General features: G+C 35.0%; 1 protein-coding gene across 20 annotated transcripts in view; it reads left to right on the plus strand.

Moving 5' to 3' along the window:
• The window catches only part of ROBO2 (roundabout guidance receptor 2), a 1,433,919-nt gene that overhangs the window by 1,337,875 nt on the left and 75,798 nt on the right, over positions 1-20,246 (plus strand). For all 20 annotated transcript variants that reach the window (XM_066241946.1, XM_066241947.1, XM_066241955.1 and 17 more), the window contains 5 exons: positions 1,563-1,729; positions 4,899-5,020; positions 12,683-12,914; positions 15,610-15,734; positions 18,322-18,493. In XM_066241946.1, the coding sequence (XP_066098043.1) occupies positions 1,563-1,729; positions 4,899-5,020; positions 12,683-12,914; positions 15,610-15,734; positions 18,322-18,493 (818 nt within the window). The remainder of the gene's footprint in view (positions 1-1,562; positions 1,730-4,898; positions 5,021-12,682; positions 12,915-15,609; positions 15,735-18,321; positions 18,494-20,246) is intronic.

Genomic DNA, 20,246 nt, shown 5'->3' on the forward strand with positions numbered 1-20,246 from the left:
GACCACTTTCTATTTTCTTGATTGCATTAGCTCATAGATCCTAAAATGTGTGAGCTATCCAGCTGTTTTATTTTAAGGACATTTCAATCAGTATATTTTAAGAATTTACCGTTAAATCTGACTTTATTCAGGAATAGACTTTATTTTTTATGTATAACTTAATTATAAGATTAAATATACATTAATCATACCTGTGTTTATAGGGTCCTGATTCATGACATAATCACTTAGCTCTTTTCTTTTACCCTGACCATTATAAGGATTCAGGATGGAAATTTTGGCATTACAACTAGGCTAAAAATAATTTAATTAGGCACAGGAATGTTTTAATTTATGCAGTAGTTATTGAGGCATAGAACCCTGGGAACTTTGCTTCCTCATAATTAGAGTAAAACTTAAAATAATTCTCATGTTTTTATGCTAACTATTTGGATACATTTATTGGGTACACAAGAGATAATTAAAAATTACAACTAAGAAATTGATTTTATGCATCTCTGGTTGCTAAGAAAAAGGACATATCTAATTGTTATTTGAGAAAAATGTCATCAATTTAAGGATATAAACTGTAAGTTAACAAATATTATTATAAAATTGTCTTACGAGAAATTGGTAAATGGGAAAATGTAATTGCATATTTAGTTCCAGTGTGCTCTGTTTGCCATTATAAAGATAGTGAAAGCCACTGGCCTTTCCAAGTGTAAGGACAAATACTTAAGAATGTGCTCATTTTTAGGTTTTCCTAATATATTTAAGGTAATGATGGGTACATAATCTTCAAATTGCAAAATACTATTTTTCTTTCATTTTCATGTTTTGATGTAAGAAGGACTTCTGAGAAATAAATGAAAGTTCCTTTACATCCCATTTTCTCTTCATTTTGAACAAAAGAAACATTTGACCTTAGACAAAGTGCTCTAAACAGGCATGCCATCTGCAGTTCGGAGATATTTCATCATCCCGAGATGAGAAATCACACTACTGTGTAATGTACAATTTTATTAAAAATGTGACCAAGGGAAAATAGTCATTACATGCTTCCTTTCTCCTTTTACAGATGTCTAGTTTTAAAAGGCTTTATTATAATATTGCGTGGGGGATTGACACGAAAGAAAACACATCTTGGAACAGGAAAATGTCCTGGCATAATTTACTCTGTAGCCCATTTATTCTTTCTACAGGTTAATTCTTTTCAAGTTACATATAGATACACATTTTCCAGGACCGTATTTAGTGTATAAACTTGATGTGCTCTTGGCCTCTGGTCCTTTTGCAGGTACAGGTACTCATTTAGTGGGCTCCTGTGTATTAGCAAAGGGCTGTCCCATCTCCCGGCCTGAGTTTATTTTGTTGTGCATGGCACTTCCGTTAGGTGGGCTTGGCTTTGTTGTTGAATAAACTGAAACCATCCAAATGTTTCATTTACTGGGCTGAACACATCAAGTGTTTTGTGTGTGTGTGTGTCTTTAATTTTCAACCATTAACCTTTGTCATTGATACCTAACTCCACATCTAACACCTTTATGACTGTTCTTTCAATGAAATTTCTGTTCCTGTTTTAGCCAATCAGTGAGCAATAGCTGGCAGACAGTGGCAAACCATGTAAAGACCACCCTCTATACCGTGAGAGGACTGCGGCCCAATACAATCTACTTATTCATGGTCAGAGCGATCAACCCCCAAGGTCTCAGTGACCCAAGTCCTATGTCAGATCCTGTGCGCACACAAGGTAATTTCAAGAGCTGTAAACATGATTGGTTCTAGGTGGAGGCTTTAAGCAGATCTATAAGGACAAAGGAATTGCACACGGAATGATAAAAGTGTCTGCATTGCGGGTTATGACGATTCATTAGACCTGAGCCGGTTTAAAGACAACGTGCAGATCACCTTGGTGAACATGTCCTCTTTCTAGAGAAGTTGGGTCTATTTAATACAAAATACACAGAATAATTGGATGTATTTACATAGTAAGAGTGAATCAACTCATATAGAGCTTCACTATATTTCAAAGGGTGGAATAATATTTCTCCTTTTTTAAAATTAATTATACGGTATCAAAAAGTGATCTATAATGAATAAGATGCCCAGATAAAATATATCATTACTCCTTAATGTTCAGGAATTGTGTTTTCAGAGTGCAGGGGGTCTCAAGATGTGGTTCCCATGGAAGCAGCATCTCACCACCTGGGACCACGTTATAAATGCAGGTTTGCAGGCCCCATCTCAGAGGCTCTGGGGGTGAGACCCCCTCATCTGTGCTAAGGTGCTGAGTGGGTGTTGCTGATGTTTTTGACAAGTTTGACAAGCATTGCTGTGGTGTATTTTATTAAACCAGAGGTTTAAAGAAACAATTTGTTTCAGAAAGCAGTAAATCAAATTTCTCCCCTAGGTATGCAATTATTTTGACTAATAATAAAAAAAGCACCCTAGAACATTATAACAAAAGATAAAAATGGAAGATTTCTCATACTCATCTTTAGTAGCCCATCTCTTCAAAATGAGAGGTCATTGGAGTCTAAGGGTTAATATAAGATGTAGCATTATAATTTATTTTCTACTAGTAGATTACAGAATTAATAACACAGAAATGGTGGCTTTATTATTTGTTACAACCAATTTCCACAAGGTTCTTGAGAAAGGGTTAATTACATCTTATTTGTAAAAGGCTTTGAACAAGATAGAATTCAAAGTAGTATTTTTATGCTATGAAAAGCACCATACAGCCATAAAATATTATTATAATTACAATGTAGTTCAGTGATAGTTACTAGCGTGCTATTATAACAGAGAAGGGTGGGTTGAAGGAATCGAGTGAAATAAAGTTGCCACGTGATTTCCTAACGTTACTGACATGACGGCAGTCAAAGGGGGAGGGAACACCGATTTGCTATTGTTCTGCAAGCAGTGATGTGGTTAATTTTCCCTGATGAGAAAGGACATGTAGGTAAAAAGCTGTCTCAAGAGAAAGAAAAAGTGCAACAAAGAACCTGAAGGCGTGAAGCTGGTTGTATTCTACCTTGCCTCGATCCAATTGCTTTTCGTGTGTCTGAATTTAATGAGTAAATTAAATTAAATTATTGTACATTAAAAATAAGAGGTGCATGGTTTTAAGTCAGGAAGTAATATTACCTAAATCATTTTTACCTGGGTAGATGGAAATAGTCAGTGTGTGTGTGTGTGTGTGTGTGTGTGTGTGTGTGTGTGTGTAGACACAGTGGGAGGCGGAGAGATAACGGAAAAGGGAAGACTTTTGGTGTGATTAAGTTGGCAGACCTAGATCATTCAATAACTGTGCCAGTCACTAAATCCTGACTCACAAAATAATTCCTCGGTGAAAAGGTCAGAAAGATTAATGAAAAGTTGTTTGTGATCTGACTTGTTCCAGTTGAGAGACTATATAGAGCAAAAGACTTTTATGTTCTCTTAACAGATGTTTAATAAGAAAACTCATGTTTTGTGTCTGAATGTCAGGATCATTTTTTGACACCACACTTTCAGAAGCTTTGCATTTTGCAAAGCTCCTCTTTATAAAGAATGCTTTCCTGTATGCGCTCTCATTTTATAAAGATACTAAATACCATGGAATCTAGAATTATTGTAATATGGCAGCAAATACACGTCTCATCTACATCAGAACAGACCGTAGGTATATTCTCAATTGTTAGCATTATTCACCCAGTATTAATAATTTTTTTAAGTCAAACTTGTGATGCTGTTTATGTTAAGGATGAAAAAAGTAGAACTAGAAATATCACCAAAGTGTAGTTCCCAATGATTTATATCCCATTTTAAGTTAGTGCACCCAATTTAAGTTTTGGCTGAGATATGCACTTAAAAATATTTATACAAAAGTGTTGCCTTGTGGCCTGAGAAAATAGAAGACAATAAAATTAAGAAAATTAATCAATTTAAATTCAACTTCCTACATTCAGTAATGTAGTTGGAAGGAAAATAAATTCAGCTCAATATTACAGTGTTCCAGGTAAGAAGTTGATTTGAGTATGTGTGAAATTCAGTATTTGATATCACATTGATGGACTTGGATGTCTATAATTTATATTTTTAATGGACACAGAATATAAACTGTTGTTTGGGACAATAAAAGAGTGTTTATGTAAATAGTAATTAAGAGGCCAGGACAATGCATGGCTGAAGATATATCATTCTAAACATTGCAAATCTATTATTTATTTGTTTTCCTTCTCACATGCTCTCACATTCCCACTATAGTTTCCAAAAACAACGGCATTACCTTTGTTGGACACCTGTATGCTGCTCAAATGTTATTGCTTTGGAACATTTTATCAGTATGCTAAGTTTTTTGGTCAAAATTGTTCTTGTGAATTTGAGGGGCTTCTTCCCCTTCTCTTTGTTTGCCTTTGGTAACATGATTCACTCTCCCAGGCACTCCGATTACTTTCCCTCGCATTCCAAGACTGAAATAAGTCAAACAGCAAGAACACAGAATTTACTAATTGGGACAAAGTATTAAGTACATTCCTAGACAGTAGTTTTCTTTTTTAAAATTACTCAGATATTATCCCATTAACTACCCCCTCCAAAAAAAGTCTTTCAATATCTTTATAAAAAATGATGCTTCCAGAGAAGTATTACAACACATGGCATTCTTTAATAAGAAAATAATAAGACCTTCCACACAATGAATTTGAATGGGGTGAGGATGGCGTACATTCTTTAACATTATTTAATGAAGATACAAATAATCTTTCTAATTATGTTTTAGCAAGATGGTACATATGTAAATATTCTCTAAGGTTTGTGTCACAAAGACATTTAAATTTTCTTCTATAATTATTTCTAATGGCATAATATTGGCTTATACAATATACAATTTTACTATGAATTTTTAAAACTTGGGAATGGTTATGTACCTGTAGATATCAGCCCACCAGCACAAGGAGTGGACCACAGACAAGTACAGAAAGAACTAGGAGATGTCATTGTCCGTCTTCATACTCCAGTTGTGTTGACTCCCACGACTGTTCAAGTCACATGGACGGTAAGTTTCCAAAGGCCATGTTAAATGTAGTCTTGAAACCAGAAAAAAATATTCGTGTCCATTGCTGCCTGTCACCACTCAACCAAATAAGTAGAGACAAGAATTAAGTCTTTATAGGTGCTTTATTCAGATGGCTGGTGACCTGAGATATGGGGGTTCTATACCTAAAAACCATCTAACACCTTGTCTGAGCCAACCTTTTTAATAAAGGGAAGAAAGGAATGGGTAAGGGGTTTGGGATTTAGGGAGAAGTCAATCAGGTGGAAATTGCAGTCCAGGGACTCTTCTAGTTTTTCTTCATCTGCTGACCATTGCTTCTTTATCTACATCCTTGTGAGTGGACTTTCCATCCTTTGAACATGGATGCCATCTTGTTTGTGGATCTGCTGGGCCTGGGGCGCAATGCTGGACTGCTACTGCTTGCAGCCTCATGAAGTCACATAGACCCATTCATGTTTCCAGCTCCTAGAACAAAGTTTTCTCTTTGCATTAATCATTTATCCTATTAATTATAATTATTGATACTATGGCCAAAGTTAAGTTTCTCATTTTTGAAATCCCCACAGTGTCTTTTATTTTGAGGGGAAAAAATAAAATAAAAATAAAAAAAAAAACAAGTAGACAAACCAAAAAAATAGAATTAAAAACTCATATCATTTAAAATTGTGCTGTAATCAATGGCAAAAAAAAAAATTCAATAGTTAAAAGAATAAATATAGGAAAAGCAAATTGATTGTAATATAAACATGTGGTGTCTTCTGAAATTTTAACAGCTTTATTGAGATCTAATTAATATACCAGAGTTAAAATGTACACCTCCATGTTTTCTGGCATACTTGCAGAGTTGTACAATCATCACCGAAATCTGATTTTAGACCATGTCACTATCTCGAAATGAAACTTGGTGCCCACTAGCAGTCTCTTCTCCATTCTTTCTGCTTTAGCCTTGTGCAGCCACTAATCTATTCTCTGTCCCTGTAGATTTGCCTATTCTTTTCTAGGAATAATAATATGCAATGTGTGATCTTTTTTGTCTGGCTTTTTTACTCAGAATAATGTTTTTGAGGTTCATTCATGCCGTTGCAAGTGTCAGTATTTTGTTCCTATTATTACCTTCTCTCATTCTGTTGTACAGATGTATCACATGCATCTGTTGATCCATTCATTAGCTCATACAATTTTTTTTTTGGTATTTTTCCAAAGTTAGAAGCAGGAAGGCAGGCAGACTCCCACATGTGTCCAACTGGGATCCACCTGGCATGCCCACCAGGGGTGATGCTCTGGCCATCTGGGGCTTCCTTCATTTCAGCCAGAGCCATTCTAGCACCTAGGCAGAGACCATGGAACTATCCTTAGCACTTGGGCCAACTTTGCTCCAATGGAGCCTTGGCTGCAGGAGGGGAAGAGAGAGACAGAGAGGAAGGAGAGGGGAAGGGGTGGAGAAGCAGATGGGCACTTCTCCTGTGTGCCCTGACTGGGAAGCAAACCCCGGACTTCCACACACCGGGCCAATGCTCTACTGATGAGCCAACCAGCCAGGACCAGCTCATGCACTTTTGAGTTCTTTCTACTATAGGCTATTATGAATGATGGTGTCATGAACATTTGTGTACGAGTCAACATCTGTTTTCATTTCTCTTGGTATTTACAGAGGCATTGTTGAATAATATGATAATACTCTGGTTAACATTGGGTGAACTGCCAACATATTTTTCAAAGTGGTTATACCATTTTATGTACCTACCAGCAATGTCTGAAAGTTCTAGGTTCTTCTGCATCCTCTCCAATTTCTCTCATCTTCTCACCAACACTTGTCATCCTCTGTCTTTTTATTATAACCGTTCTAGTGACTAGTAAATGATATATTATTGTGATTTGATTTGCATTTCTTTAATGACTACTGATGTTTTGCATCTATATATTCTTTTAGTTGAATTTCATCCAGTAGCACCAACTATGTACATATATAATTTTAATAGTTTGACATATAATAAAAATAATAGGTTTTAAGAAATAGTTTAATATATGCTAAAGCATCCAATTGCATGCATTAGTAAATGTCAGCCTGCTCACTGTTAACTCAAAATGCAAAATGTTTTGACTACATGGTAGCCATTAGGAACAACAGATAACATAAAAATAAGTATATTAGTAGTATTAGAAAATACTAACACTTATGCATATGCTTAAGTTTATGGGTGTCTGTGTTTTGAGAAGAGCAAGGTAATCTTTCCTAAGTTTAATACAGTTAGTGCCAGCTTCCACATTATGACCCAGATCTCTTTATTATAATTTCTAATAATTCATAGAAATATATAAGAATGATAGAAGAACACATATTCTTTTAGCCTTCTATATATGTGATAAATCTTGTATTTTGTATAAATAAAGGACATTTTAATTAAAGGATACCTAGAAAAAATTCCCTTTAATTATAATCTTAATTAGAAAGTATTTATAATTATGTATTTTAATTTGTTTTTGTTGTAGAAGAATGACTATATAAAATATATATATATATATATATATATATATATATATATATATATATATATATATAACTGGATTACCCTTTCTCCAAGATTCTTTTGGGAAATAACTATTCCTATCATTCCCATTAACTTAGTCAACAAAGAAAGTTGAGGGAAAATATAATGGTTATTTTTTATCAGTTCCTAACTAATTATGTTTAAATTATAAAACACTATAGATAGAATTATTCCAGTGTCCTCTCAATAATAAATCCATTAAACAAATCTAGTTCAACAAGCATTTTTTAAGGACCAATTTTGTACTGAATTATTAGGTGTACAAAGAGACACACATCTACTTGAGAAAATCACGTCAGTTCTTAGTGATTGTCATAGCAATAGGTGCACCATACACAGAGGTTGCAATCAAAGAGAAAGTGAGTAACTCTGTCCTCAAACACCAGGAAAGGTATTAGGTCTCGTCCACTTCTCTATGAGGAAATATGGAGGCATTATTTATTAGAACAGAAGAACCTTAGTAACATTAAGCTCAATTTGTAATTTTATAAAAAGAATCCAATTCAGAAAAGTTAGATAATGTTCCCAATATCCCATGGATATTTTTAGGTGACAATAACATTAGAATTTCCTCACTTTGAATCTGCATTTAGTGTTTTCACAGTCAAGATAAAACGTAGATGAATACTAAGTCAAATGAAAGGCGTTTTAATGGTGGAATTTCAATATATGATCCTCAATAAGGCATTTTGCTCCTTCTTAAACCAGACCATCTGATCAATCACATTTTTCACCTCTGAGTAATACTTTAACAAAAAACAAACAAACAAAAAAACTAAGTTCACAATATTTTAAGAGTAATTATGATTAGGATTACATTGTTTCCAATTCTATTTTTTTAGTGTAATTTCACAACGACATACTCTATTTTCTGCATAGAATGGTTTCCATTCTTTTGTCCCCATGAAGGAAACATAATGACCTCATCATTTTCCCAGTGGCACAGTAGGGGCATTATCTGCCGTGCTTCTTCCATCTTTCTGTACCTCTGACTAGAGACACAACTAATAAGGCCAAGGAAATAGTTGTTTTTTAATAGCGGATTTTTTTTCCTTATTCTCAATTGAAAAAGTCTTCTCTTCTCTGTTGGGAGTTTTGAAGGATATTTTTAAACCTGTTTCTAAATATGGGACTTATTTGGATAAGAATCAAAATCATTATGTTCATGAAGTTAATCACTGTAAAAGCCATTCAGTTAAAAATAACAAATCAAATTAGATCCTATTCGCAAGCCAGTAGTCTGGGAGTTCTTTCAGGAGGGGGACCTTGTCATAACCATCTGTATGTCCCAAGAAGCTTGTAAGTTCTAGTTTTAGCATCTCTCTCCCTCAGGAACTTGACTTCTGAGAGTCTGGGATCTATGTTTTTAATTTCTGATTTTTTTTTCAGAGTAAAGCATTTATAAAATACCCTTTCAATAACTGCTGCATGACCAACTGCATTTTTTATACACATTTTATTTAAAAAATGAAAGTGTTCAGTGATGTCACAGGCTATCATTCCCCATGAAACAGGCATGTATTTGAAAGGTAGCTGGAATCAAGTAGAGCCAGATGGGGGTGATGATGGTTATCAAAGAAATTATGACCAACTGTTTTATTTCAGTGTCCTATTTTCAACTTACTAAATGTGCATGTTCTTTAAATTATCACATTGTTTGAGTTACAGATGTATTGAGTTTGAAAGGATAAATATAGTATATTCCTCTGCACATGTGTGTAGATTTGGGGCCAAATGAGGTTGTTTACCAATGGTTGGCAAGATTTGGTTACCAAACATGCATGTTATTTGTACAAAAAAAAAAAAAATTCCACATGCCCCACAAAGCTAATCTCAGAGCAACAATAAGTAGCAAATGCTACATTCTAAAAACAAGGGCTTTTATAATAAGAGTAGGCATAAGTTATAAGAAAATGGCTGTTTCACAAAGAAAATAATGATAAATATCATAAATAAAAATGTTTATTCTGGAGTATGTATGGTGTTTTGTTTTGGCTCAAGGACAAAATGAATCACAGACCCTTCTCCCTTAAATATTACAGTTACTGGGGTTTTGAAAGTGTTTTCTGTTGAACTTGAATTGCAGAACTCGGCTCAATCTAGATCAGTCAGCAGACAGATGAAGGCCACCTAAGAGAATGTATTTTGAATTTTCAGTTTAGGTGGATTGTTTTCAAAATTGGAGAGATAGATATTAAGCATCTTACTTCCACATTGTAATCAAAGGGATGATCGGAGGGCCACACTGGTGGACCTCCTTTTCTGAGCATATCCTTTCCTCAACAACGACGCTTGATCATCGTGCATCTCTGCAACTTGCGAAGTGCTCTGACTTATATTGCTCAGTGAATCCCATGCCTGTGCCCTTGTAGCATAGGTATTACTTGAGCAAATGAAGCAACCTGAGACTCAGAAAGTATACAAGCCTCAGCCAGAACTCGGTTGAGACCGAACTTGGCTTCATCGTTTGACTCTTTTTCTGAGTACAGCTCTTTTCTTAGGCTTGTTTTTCAGAAAATGCCACCAGTTTTTAAAATTCTATCAGCCCATGGAATTGTGTCCAGACTCACAGCCCCAGTGTTAATAAAAACTAGTAACAAGCATGTGGTTTAACTTGAAATTGACCACCTGTCAAAACGTTCTTCAGAAGCCCATGGTGTAGAATGCATAGCCAATAAAAATCCCACCTATTTTTTTTTTTAAAGGAAATGGTCAGCATTTTCATTTTTGCTTCCACCTGTAACAGCACTTTTTTTTTTCCTGAAAAGAATGCATTGCAACTGCACAAAATCCAGTTAAACTCTTTATTTATTAAGTAGGTCATTAGAAAATACTGGTTGAGGGCAGTATATATTGAAGTGAGCAAGGCCATGTTGTATAGTAAACATTAGCTTCATAAAGCCCCTGAAACACTTAATTAATGAAAACCAAACATGGATAAAACCAATTTACCCTGATTTACAGACTCCCTTCATCTGGAAACAGCTGCTTAATGTTCTTCTTAAAAACACAGCTTACTTCTTTCAGTATTAACAAGCTATTATTGTGAGTTATGTCTTTCTTTCAGTATATAAATTCACTTAAAGGGAAGGCAGAGAAGTTTATAAAACGCAAGCTTAATATTGTTTTAACATATGCTGCAGTGATTTTTTTGAACACTGACAGTTTTGATGAAGGGTAGCTCTCTTTGGTGCTCATAAATTTAACTTTTTGCTTTTTAGTTGCTTTGTTTTATAATGTCAGAAAAACTTTTTCAAAAAGAAAAAAGTGCCCATTGTTACAAAAACACAAATTTGTGGCATGGATGAGGGTTCAAAGATCGTGAGCTTTTACATTAGAGCTGGACCTAATTTTTTTTTACTTAACCTCATAGAGTAATGTGAATTTCAGAAAAGTCTTGAGGGTCACAAAGCTGTCGGGTGGATAAAGAAATCCTTACTTGCTGAAACTCATCTGCGAAACTGGAATTAGCTACACAGAGAAATACACATGCTCACCAACTTGATAGACTTTTATAACTTGGACATTCTAAAGACAGAAAAAATATCTCTTTATGCCATTGTCTTTTGACTGAGGTTCTGTATTTTTTTAATTTTCTGCTTTTAATATTTTAAATACTGCAACTCAGGAAGTTAAAAGTTAATACATGAAGAAATAACTTATTTATAATGTGTTAACAATTGGATAAAGAAATTGTTAACAAGCTGAAATAACAGTTTCGTTTATTCCTTATTTTATTACCTACCTCTTCAGACTCCCTAAAATGCAGTTCTTCCAACTCTTCTCCATGAAATTTAATTCTACTTTCTTGGACTGTGAAATATGTCAGGTTAAAGGCTTTTTAGAATATGACCATTAAACTATACTATAGTAATTGAAGAATGTGCTATGGTAGTTACATTTGTCAAGCATTTCTAGAAATACGGCAAGACTTTTTGAAAGGTTAAAAGTTTCTTTCTCTCTGAAAATGAAGAAATGATAAAACTCCCGTAAAAATTGTTTCATAACGGCGCAAAGAGAACGGTTCACGTTTAGCTCACATTTTTACGTACTCAGTGTCATGCAGCTATCATGAGTGAACAAAAATCTTTGAAGTTTCTGTATGATATGAGTTTTCCGATCCCAAATCTCAGATTTTTATGTAAAAACAGCTGCTTATCCTTTGTATCTTAAATGAATAAAAGGATCAAGAAAGTGGTCCAGGAGTGGGGCTACCGGTAAATTAATAAGAGTCTTTAATTTGATCATTGTTGATGGGTGTAAGCTTTTTCCTGCATTGAAAACAGCTGTGTCAGCTCCACGGCTTTCAGTCTCTCTCATGTGCTTCCTCCACCAGCAGGAATTGTACTCGAGCTGTTACTGTTCTTCTTCCTCAGGATCCATCCTCATAGATCTCAGCACTTGTTCTTCTGGGAAACTTTATTTCCTTTCCTGCTTTAGTCAACCGCCTCTCCACTGTAGGCTTTCTCAGCTCCTTATACGTCTCAATCGTGACATTTGTTTGTGTTTATTTGTTATCACGGTAACCTGAACATTGTCTGGGTGATCATTAGACAATGCCCGTCTTTCACACGGATTCTAAGCACCATGAGGGCAGGGACTGACTCCTCTCAGCCTCCAATTTTATCCCCAGATTTCAGCAAAAATTCCTGCTGCTTATTAGTAGAACTCAATAACTGTTTTTGAGTAAGCGAAGGGATTGGTGAATGGACAAGAGATGAGAATGGAAATCTCTGACAAGTAGCACATTATATCCACAACCACAAAAATAGAAATTGCTAATATAGGGAAAGGACAAACGTAAGAAATGATGCTAGAAAAATCAGCAGATCTAGGTGTTGATAAACTTATTTTGCTTATTTAAAGAGTTTGAATTAAGTAGATAGTTTAGTTACCATGAATTATTTGAAACAAGAGAGGGTGGTAGCCCACTCTTCATTTTGGAAAGAATAACTTAGGAAACACGTGAATTTAGAATTCAAAGAGGAGAGAAGAAGCAAGGATGTGAATTAGAAGGCATGGCGTCACTCAGGTTATAGTTGATAAGGACAGAAGCAAGAACAAGAGAAGTGAGGGTGTGGTGGTGTCTAAAGTACTTCCCTGTGTTTTTCAGGTTGATCGCCAGCCCCAGTTTATTCAAGGCTACCGAGTGATGTACCGCCAGACGTCAGGACTACAGGCTACATCAACGTGGCAGAATTTAGATGCCAAAGTCCCAAACGAGAGAAACGCTGTCTTAGTCAATCTGAAAAAGGGGGTGACTTACGAAATTAAAGTTCGACCTTATTTTAATGAATTCCAAGGAATGGACAGTGAATCTAAAATAGTCCGTACTACTGAAGAAGGTTAGTATTCAGATTTCCATCACTTTCCAAGCTTAAACCATAACAAAACCAACTCTGTTGATTCTAGTTCATCGCCTGCCTTAGACAAATAGCAGGAGGGACTCTACGAGTGAATCTAAGGTGGTGTTACTTTCTCTTTTTATTATGAGAGTTTTATAAAATCTGACAACTCAAAAAGAAAAGACATTGAAATAATGTGATTTTTTCTTAAGTAAACATTTGACCCAAATCTTTCTTGTCAGTACATCAAATTTGCTTTTGTATTTTCCCATGTATGTGTGTGTGTATGTGTATATATATATATTTACGTGGATTGGGTTCACTTGGCTTCATTAAAAGACAGTCTTCTAGAAACTGAACAACACAGGCTGTTCATTGTAACTCTTTTTTTTTTTTTTTGGTCTAATAAAGCATGGCATTTTCTTTTATAAGTCTTCTTCCTGTGACCTCTGCCAGTCTGACCCATAATTTCTAATTAAGAAAGCTACCTTTCTCCTTAGTGTCACCTCCCCCCTCTTTCCTCTTGGGAACTTGTCCTGACTGTGCTTTAAAGTCAATCTGCGATGAACATGAACTAAATGTAGGTCTCAACCATTCCATTTCTGAGTGTCTTCTTCCCTTAAGTGGAGGCTTAGGATAAATTCTATCATAAAAGTAAAAAAAATAAATAAATCAGATGCCATGTATAATAAATTCTTGCCCTGTTCTGCTTTTCTACTTATTTTATTTATATAACTCCTAGAGAAAGTTCTTACTTTCCTGGACTTATTTTTATATAAATTGATATACCAGCTGTAAGAAAAGGTATATAGGTTGCTGAGAGTAACATGCAGATGCTCATGTTTAATCAAAGAACTTTCAAATTATACAAATAAACAAGACAGTAAAAATGTTGTGTTGACATCTGCTTCCAGTGTGGTCCACTGACATGGGCAGAAAGAAGTGCATGTTTTTAAGGACTTCACTAATCTACTTTTAGGATGCATAATGAAAGCATTACTGAAAATTTATATTAGTGTCATCGTCATTACGTATTACTTTATGTTGAAGATTTGTAGCATAATGCGCGTGGTGAGTAATTCAATACAGACTGCTACACTTGAAGTCGACTTCCAGAAGTCCATTTCCCTGCAGTTAGACTTTCCTTCTGAATTGGGCATTTGTCACCGTCCACAGTGTGCTCATCTCCGATTTCTGAGGGTAACAAATGGATCTCAGCTGGCTGGTGCCTGGGAAGGCTGAGCGGCGATCTGGGCTCTTTCACATCTCTATAAAGAAGCTGAGCACAGGACTAATTGACCTGTCAGGAAGCACGCACGGTGTTCCCGCCAAGCCAGCGGCGAGGCCAGTGAGCAACCCGTTCTCCCAAGTCATTTTTTTGGTGCAGTCCACTTAATAACCACAAAACTGGTAGACAAGTGGCAGGATTTATGTCACCGTGCCATATTTTGGAGCAGCGTTATCACATGGAGAAATAATGAATAATGGCACTGTGGGACGTGGGTGCCCTATATCTGAATGCAAATATGACCGTACCTCAGTGAAATATGTCCTAACAAATATACCAGACATGGGAGGCTTGATTGATTGGCTTTAAAAATGTCTTTTACAATTCAATTGTATATATTTTCAAAGGCTAAACTGTGTAGAGTTATAAAAGCATTGGCCCTTTGTATAATAATTCGTTAAATTTTGTTTTAACTATTAGTACTTTCATAATTGCTTTTTCCTCTTTTGGGTTAAACTCAGTGATTCATAGACAACTGGTGCTTTACAGTGAGATTAGTATTTGTGAGCTCTTAGATATAATGAATGAGGGATGCTGCTGTCTGAAATCAGAAAAAAAATTTTCACTCACTTATCTCAATATGATTATGGGAGAAACCATCCAGGAAAAAAATAAAAGAAATTAAAATTTTTTGCATGTTACATTTGACCCATCGTGAATTGTTTTCATGTTCTTTGCCCACTGATATAAAAGAAGTCTGATGTCTTCAATTATGAGTCATTTTGTAACAGTCAATTACTTTTCCCAGTATGTAAAGAAATGTATTTTTTGTATTTGTTGGTGAAATCTATAACTGTGTTTTTGTTTTTATTTGTTAAACACAAACTAAAATGAAATAAAATGGTTGTCTGTAATACTACCACTCAGAAATAATACTGATAAAATTTTATAGTACATCCTCTCATAATGTTTTTCATAACAGTGTATTATTTTTTTTAGAAAGAGAACCTGGTAGAGTCAAAAGATTCAAAGTTCTAGAATCAGACATACCTGTGTTCAAATTCTGCCTTGTTGTTTGAGCTAGCTACTTATAGTCGGCTTTAGTATTCTTATGTGTTAAATGAGTTAAGAATTGCTTTTCCTTCCTGAGGTACTTGCGAGAATCAAATCTGAAACTTAGCTCGATATATAGAAAATACATCTCTAAGCTGGGCAGATAGAAAATACTCATCAGAATGTCAGCCGTTAAATTTATTATTCAGTACATGTTACCACGGCGATTGTGTTTGCTTTCACTCCATCTATTCTATTTAAAAGATACGTGAGAAAAACGGACACTGTGGAGCACTACGTGGACATGTATAACTATTGGAACCCACAACCTCCTGTGTCTTGTCTTCATAGTCACATTCTGCAAGTAGCATTAATGCACGCCAAGGCTTACAGTTTGTGTCACTTCCTCTGCAGCCCCAAGTGCCCCGCCTCAGTCTGTCACTGTGCTGACAGTTGGCAGCCACAACAGCACAAGCATTAGCGTTTCCTGGGACCCCCCTCCTCCGGATCATCAGAATGGCGTCATCCAAGAATACAAGGTAGGACCTGCCGGAAGAAGGAAGGCTCACAGAGAAGGTCCCCGGAGAAGTCTCCGCGTCACGCGGATGAGGCACATCTCTGGGTGTCCCTCTCTTGAGTTTGAGTGTAAATGAATTGTTGTACCTTTGTGTGAGAGGTCAAGAAACAAATGGGTAGTGGGTGAGAACCTCCGTTTAAGAACACGGAAAACACAAGCTCGGGTACACACGTAAACCATGTGAGTGGAGTGTTTTGTTGCTGTTGGATTTCCGTGTAAAATGCCTTATAACAGCATTTTTAAATTGCATTCTCAGAAAAAAAAATGCTTCAGGGGTTTAGAAAGTTGGAGTGTGAGCAAGAGGGTGGGCAGCAGCAACTCCCACTTTAAGTTCTGCTTTGATCGATTTGCTGAGGTTCTGTAAACTAGTTCCCTCAAAGGAGTAGGCCCATTAAAAAAAATCAAATTAAAAAAACAACTGTCTTACAGTGTTTGGTTGATTATCTCACTTTTCAACTGAACTAGCTGCTATTTATAAACAGTATAGTATATCCATTGTTTCTTCATCATCATTTTATGATTAAGAGATAAAAGGTGCATAGCTTTGAGAAATAAGATTTTGAATAGCAAATGATTAGACCACATGTGAGAGTAAAACATCTCTTGATTAGCCGTGTAAAAAGTTTAAAACCATATGTTTTTTGCTATTAATAAATATTTACGCAATTCTGACAGTATACTAGATAGATTTTATTAGTATGAAAAACTGGGAGCCCCACTTCGCTCCAAAACTTAATAATGAATATGTAAAATTAAGCTGAATTATTTCACGCAAAACATTGCAAATTGAATTATATTCTTTTTTTTTTTTTTTTTTTTTTTTTTCATTTTTCCAAAGCTGGAAACAGGGAGGCAGTCAGACAGACTCCCGCATGCGCCTGACCGGGATCCACCCGTCATGCCCACCAGGGGGCGATGTTCTGCCCATCTGGGGGATCGCTCTGTTGCATCCAGAGCCATTCTAGCGCCTGAGGCAGAGGCCACAGAGCCATCTCCAGCGCCCGGGCCATCTTTGCTCCAATGGAGCCTCGGCTGCGGGAGGAGAAGAGAGAGACAGAGAGGAAGGAGAGAAGGAGGGGTGGAGAAGTAGATGGGCGCTTCTCCTGTGTGCCCTGGCCGGGAATCGAACCTGGGACTCCTGCACGCTGGGCCGACGCTCTACCACTGAGCCAACCGGCCAGGGCCCTGACTTATATTCTAAGAAAAAAATGATAAATTTAAAATAGAATTTTCTTAAATTAATGGTTAATTTACAAAAGCAAATAGGGAGCATGTGCATAGCATTTAAAATTATTCCCATCACATTATAAAGAAATATGCATAAGAAATATAAGGATAAGGTACATCAAAATAGAAATTGTGAGAAAAATATAATTGAATAAAATAAGAAGTGTTAGGACATGTTTTAAGAGCCAAGAATAATCAGCTATGGAGTGTGTGTTTTAATAAGGTTAGGACTTATCATCTGAGACTAAATATTTTAAACTTCAATTTACTTAAAAATTTATTTTTTACAGCATGATAAATTGTGTTATAAATGATAAACTCTCTCACTCATTTAAGATGATCATGTTTTCGTAACAAAAAATATGTTTAGGTAAGGACTCAATATTCCTCTATTAGTAACACAGGTATCATAGTGTAAGGCAAAGAAATATACAATTCACAGAAATTATTTTAAAGAAATAGTTTCAGAAACTTACCTATTTCAGAAATAAACCCAGTGTGTTCCTTGTGTCTAGATTATAAATTAGTATATAATGAATACAAATATGTATACCTAATACAATTCTTTTTATAAAACATCACACAGTAACATATTTCCATATCCCAGAAGAAAGTATGACTTAAAATTTGATTCTTACTAAAAGTAAAAGTCAAGCTTCCCTCACATTAGTGTTTAGACTTTCAACCACTTTGTTCTCATGTATGTGTGTGTGTGTGTGTGTGTAGATATATTGATCGGTATTAAGATTTATTACTGTCATTGTAAATATTCACTTTAATTTTATCTCAGTCAATAACTATAACTTAAGTCAATTAATCTTGTTAACTACTTCTGTGTAAGTTAATATTTTCTTAAATGAAATATAAATTACTAAGATGTGTGCCTACATACATTGAATATTGAAACTCATAATCACCATATTTTTAATAGATTATATGTGTAATAAATCTTGATAAAGTAAGCAGAGGAATTTATGTTTCAGTCCATATGAAAATGCTGTTTTCAACCAGGGACCACTTTCTAGAGATATTAAGTGAATTATTGTGTTACAAAGATTCAGGGTTGATAACCAGATATGAAGGAATATGGCATAGTTTCAGCTTTCCTTTTTGCCTCTCTCTTACTGCACATGCGTGCCTGTGCGCACACACACACATACACACACACACTGCAGAAGTTAAGCTTTAAAAATGTCAATTAGAAATACTTCCAAAAGTATTGTAGATTGATCCATACAAAAAATATTTTAATCTATTATATTACCTAACTATCAGAAAGCATAATTTCATCTCCTTTTGTTATTCTCTTTACATTTCCGTAGATCTGGTGTCTGGGGAATGAAACACGGTTTCACATCAACAAAAGTGTGGATGCCGCCATTCGGTCTGTAATAATTGGTGGATTATTCCCAGGTATTCAGTACCGGGTAGAGGTTGCAGCTAGTACCAGTGCAGGTGTTGGAGTCAAAAGTGAACCACAACCAATAATAATTGGTGAGTACCAACCTATGTGGTCTGTGCTTCAGAGTCAGTCAGCCGGTAACAGAATAGATTATTTTTTGGCACCCTAACAGTGGATGTGCAGTAATGAGTCAGAGGTGCACGCATCATATAGGCAAATGAGTCAGCTGACTGGAATGATTAGCAATTGTTCATGCTCTTAAGGCTCCCATAAATGTCATACAGTTATCATTACTAAGAGTTAACTGCTGAAAGTTTTTTTGAAAATTATTTTTAATCAATAGTCTTATTAATTTTGATGCCATTGAAATATAATAGGAAATGAGGCAATTATGGAAGAAAGTGCTTTATGCTTCTTCAAATCTGTGCTTTCTCTTGGCCAGAAAAATGTCAAAATACAACCCGATACAAACCAAAAGAAACTTTATTATCCAAATATATTATACCAAAAAAGAAATCCCTATTAAATATACTATCATTTAGAAAATTGTTCCTGATCACTATGGATAATCTTGGCTTGTTCTTGAAATATATATAAATGGAATTATACAGAATATAATATTTTGCATTTGGCTTCTTTCACTAAACAAATGTTTTAGAGATTTACCCATGTATATATTATGCAATTTATATGTTTTGTTTCTGAGCAATATTAATTTGTATAAATATATTTTGTTTCTTTGCTTTTCTCTTCAGAGATTGAACATTATGTGTAAGCCATTTTGAGGACTTTTAAAAAAATTTCTTTTGGGAAATATCTAGAACTGAAATGTCTGGGTAATAAGATTGATAGATTTGAACTTTATGCAAGACTTTATTTAAACACTTTTCTTTCAAATTGTAAAAATTTATACTCTCACTAGCAAAGACTAGTGAGATTATTTCCAGTATTTGTACATTATCACCTTTTGATTTTGCCCATCTGTAGTTTTAGCCATCTGGTGACTGTAAATAGTATCTCACTTTCATTTTCTCTGATGATTATTGATGCTGAGCAATTTCACATGCATGTATTGGATATTCATAAATATATTTTTTAAATTTCTAAGTCTTTGGCTTTTTAAAATCATATTTTTTGATTAATAGAAGTTATTTAACCATTCTGTATACAAATTTTTTGTCATGTATATTTATATGGCAAATGTTTTTTGCTTGTCTATGACTTCTCTATTTTCTTAATAACCTTTTGATGAGCAACAGTTATAAATTTTAGTGAAGTACAGTTTATTAAACTTTTTTTTTCATATTTAGTGCTTCTAACAAATTTCTTCCTACCTCTAGGTAGTAATGATACTTTCTCATATTTTCTTCTAGAAGCTTTATAATTTTTAACTTTTATGCTTTGGTCTATAACTCATCTTCAAGTAATTGCATGTGGCTTGAGGGTTGAGGCTTACTTCCAAATATATATCAAATCGTGTGGGCATCATGTATTGACTTTCCTTTCCCCAGTTAAGCATGTATGTGTGGATTCATTCTTGGATTCCCTGTGTTGTTCCTTTTCTTTATGTGTCTGTCCGTCTGCCAAACCACTGCCTTGATTACTGCAGCTTACAGAAAGTAGTGAGATCAGGTCATGTGAATGAATACTCCATCATTTTCTTCTGCAAAATTGATTTGGCTATTCCAGACCTGCTTTTTATAAACTTTTCAAATCAACATGTCAGTTTCTACAAAATTTTGTTAAAATTGTTTAATGAAAACACAATGAGTCTATCCATCAAATTGGAGAGATTAAATATTTTAAGTGAGCCTTTGTCACCAGAGCATAATGTACCTCTTCATT

The sequence above is a fragment of the Saccopteryx bilineata genome, chromosome 8 (assembly GCF_036850765.1).
Source record: "Saccopteryx bilineata isolate mSacBil1 chromosome 8, mSacBil1_pri_phased_curated, whole genome shotgun sequence".
In the NCBI taxonomy this organism is placed as follows: Eukaryota; Metazoa; Chordata; class Mammalia; order Chiroptera; family Emballonuridae; genus Saccopteryx; species Saccopteryx bilineata.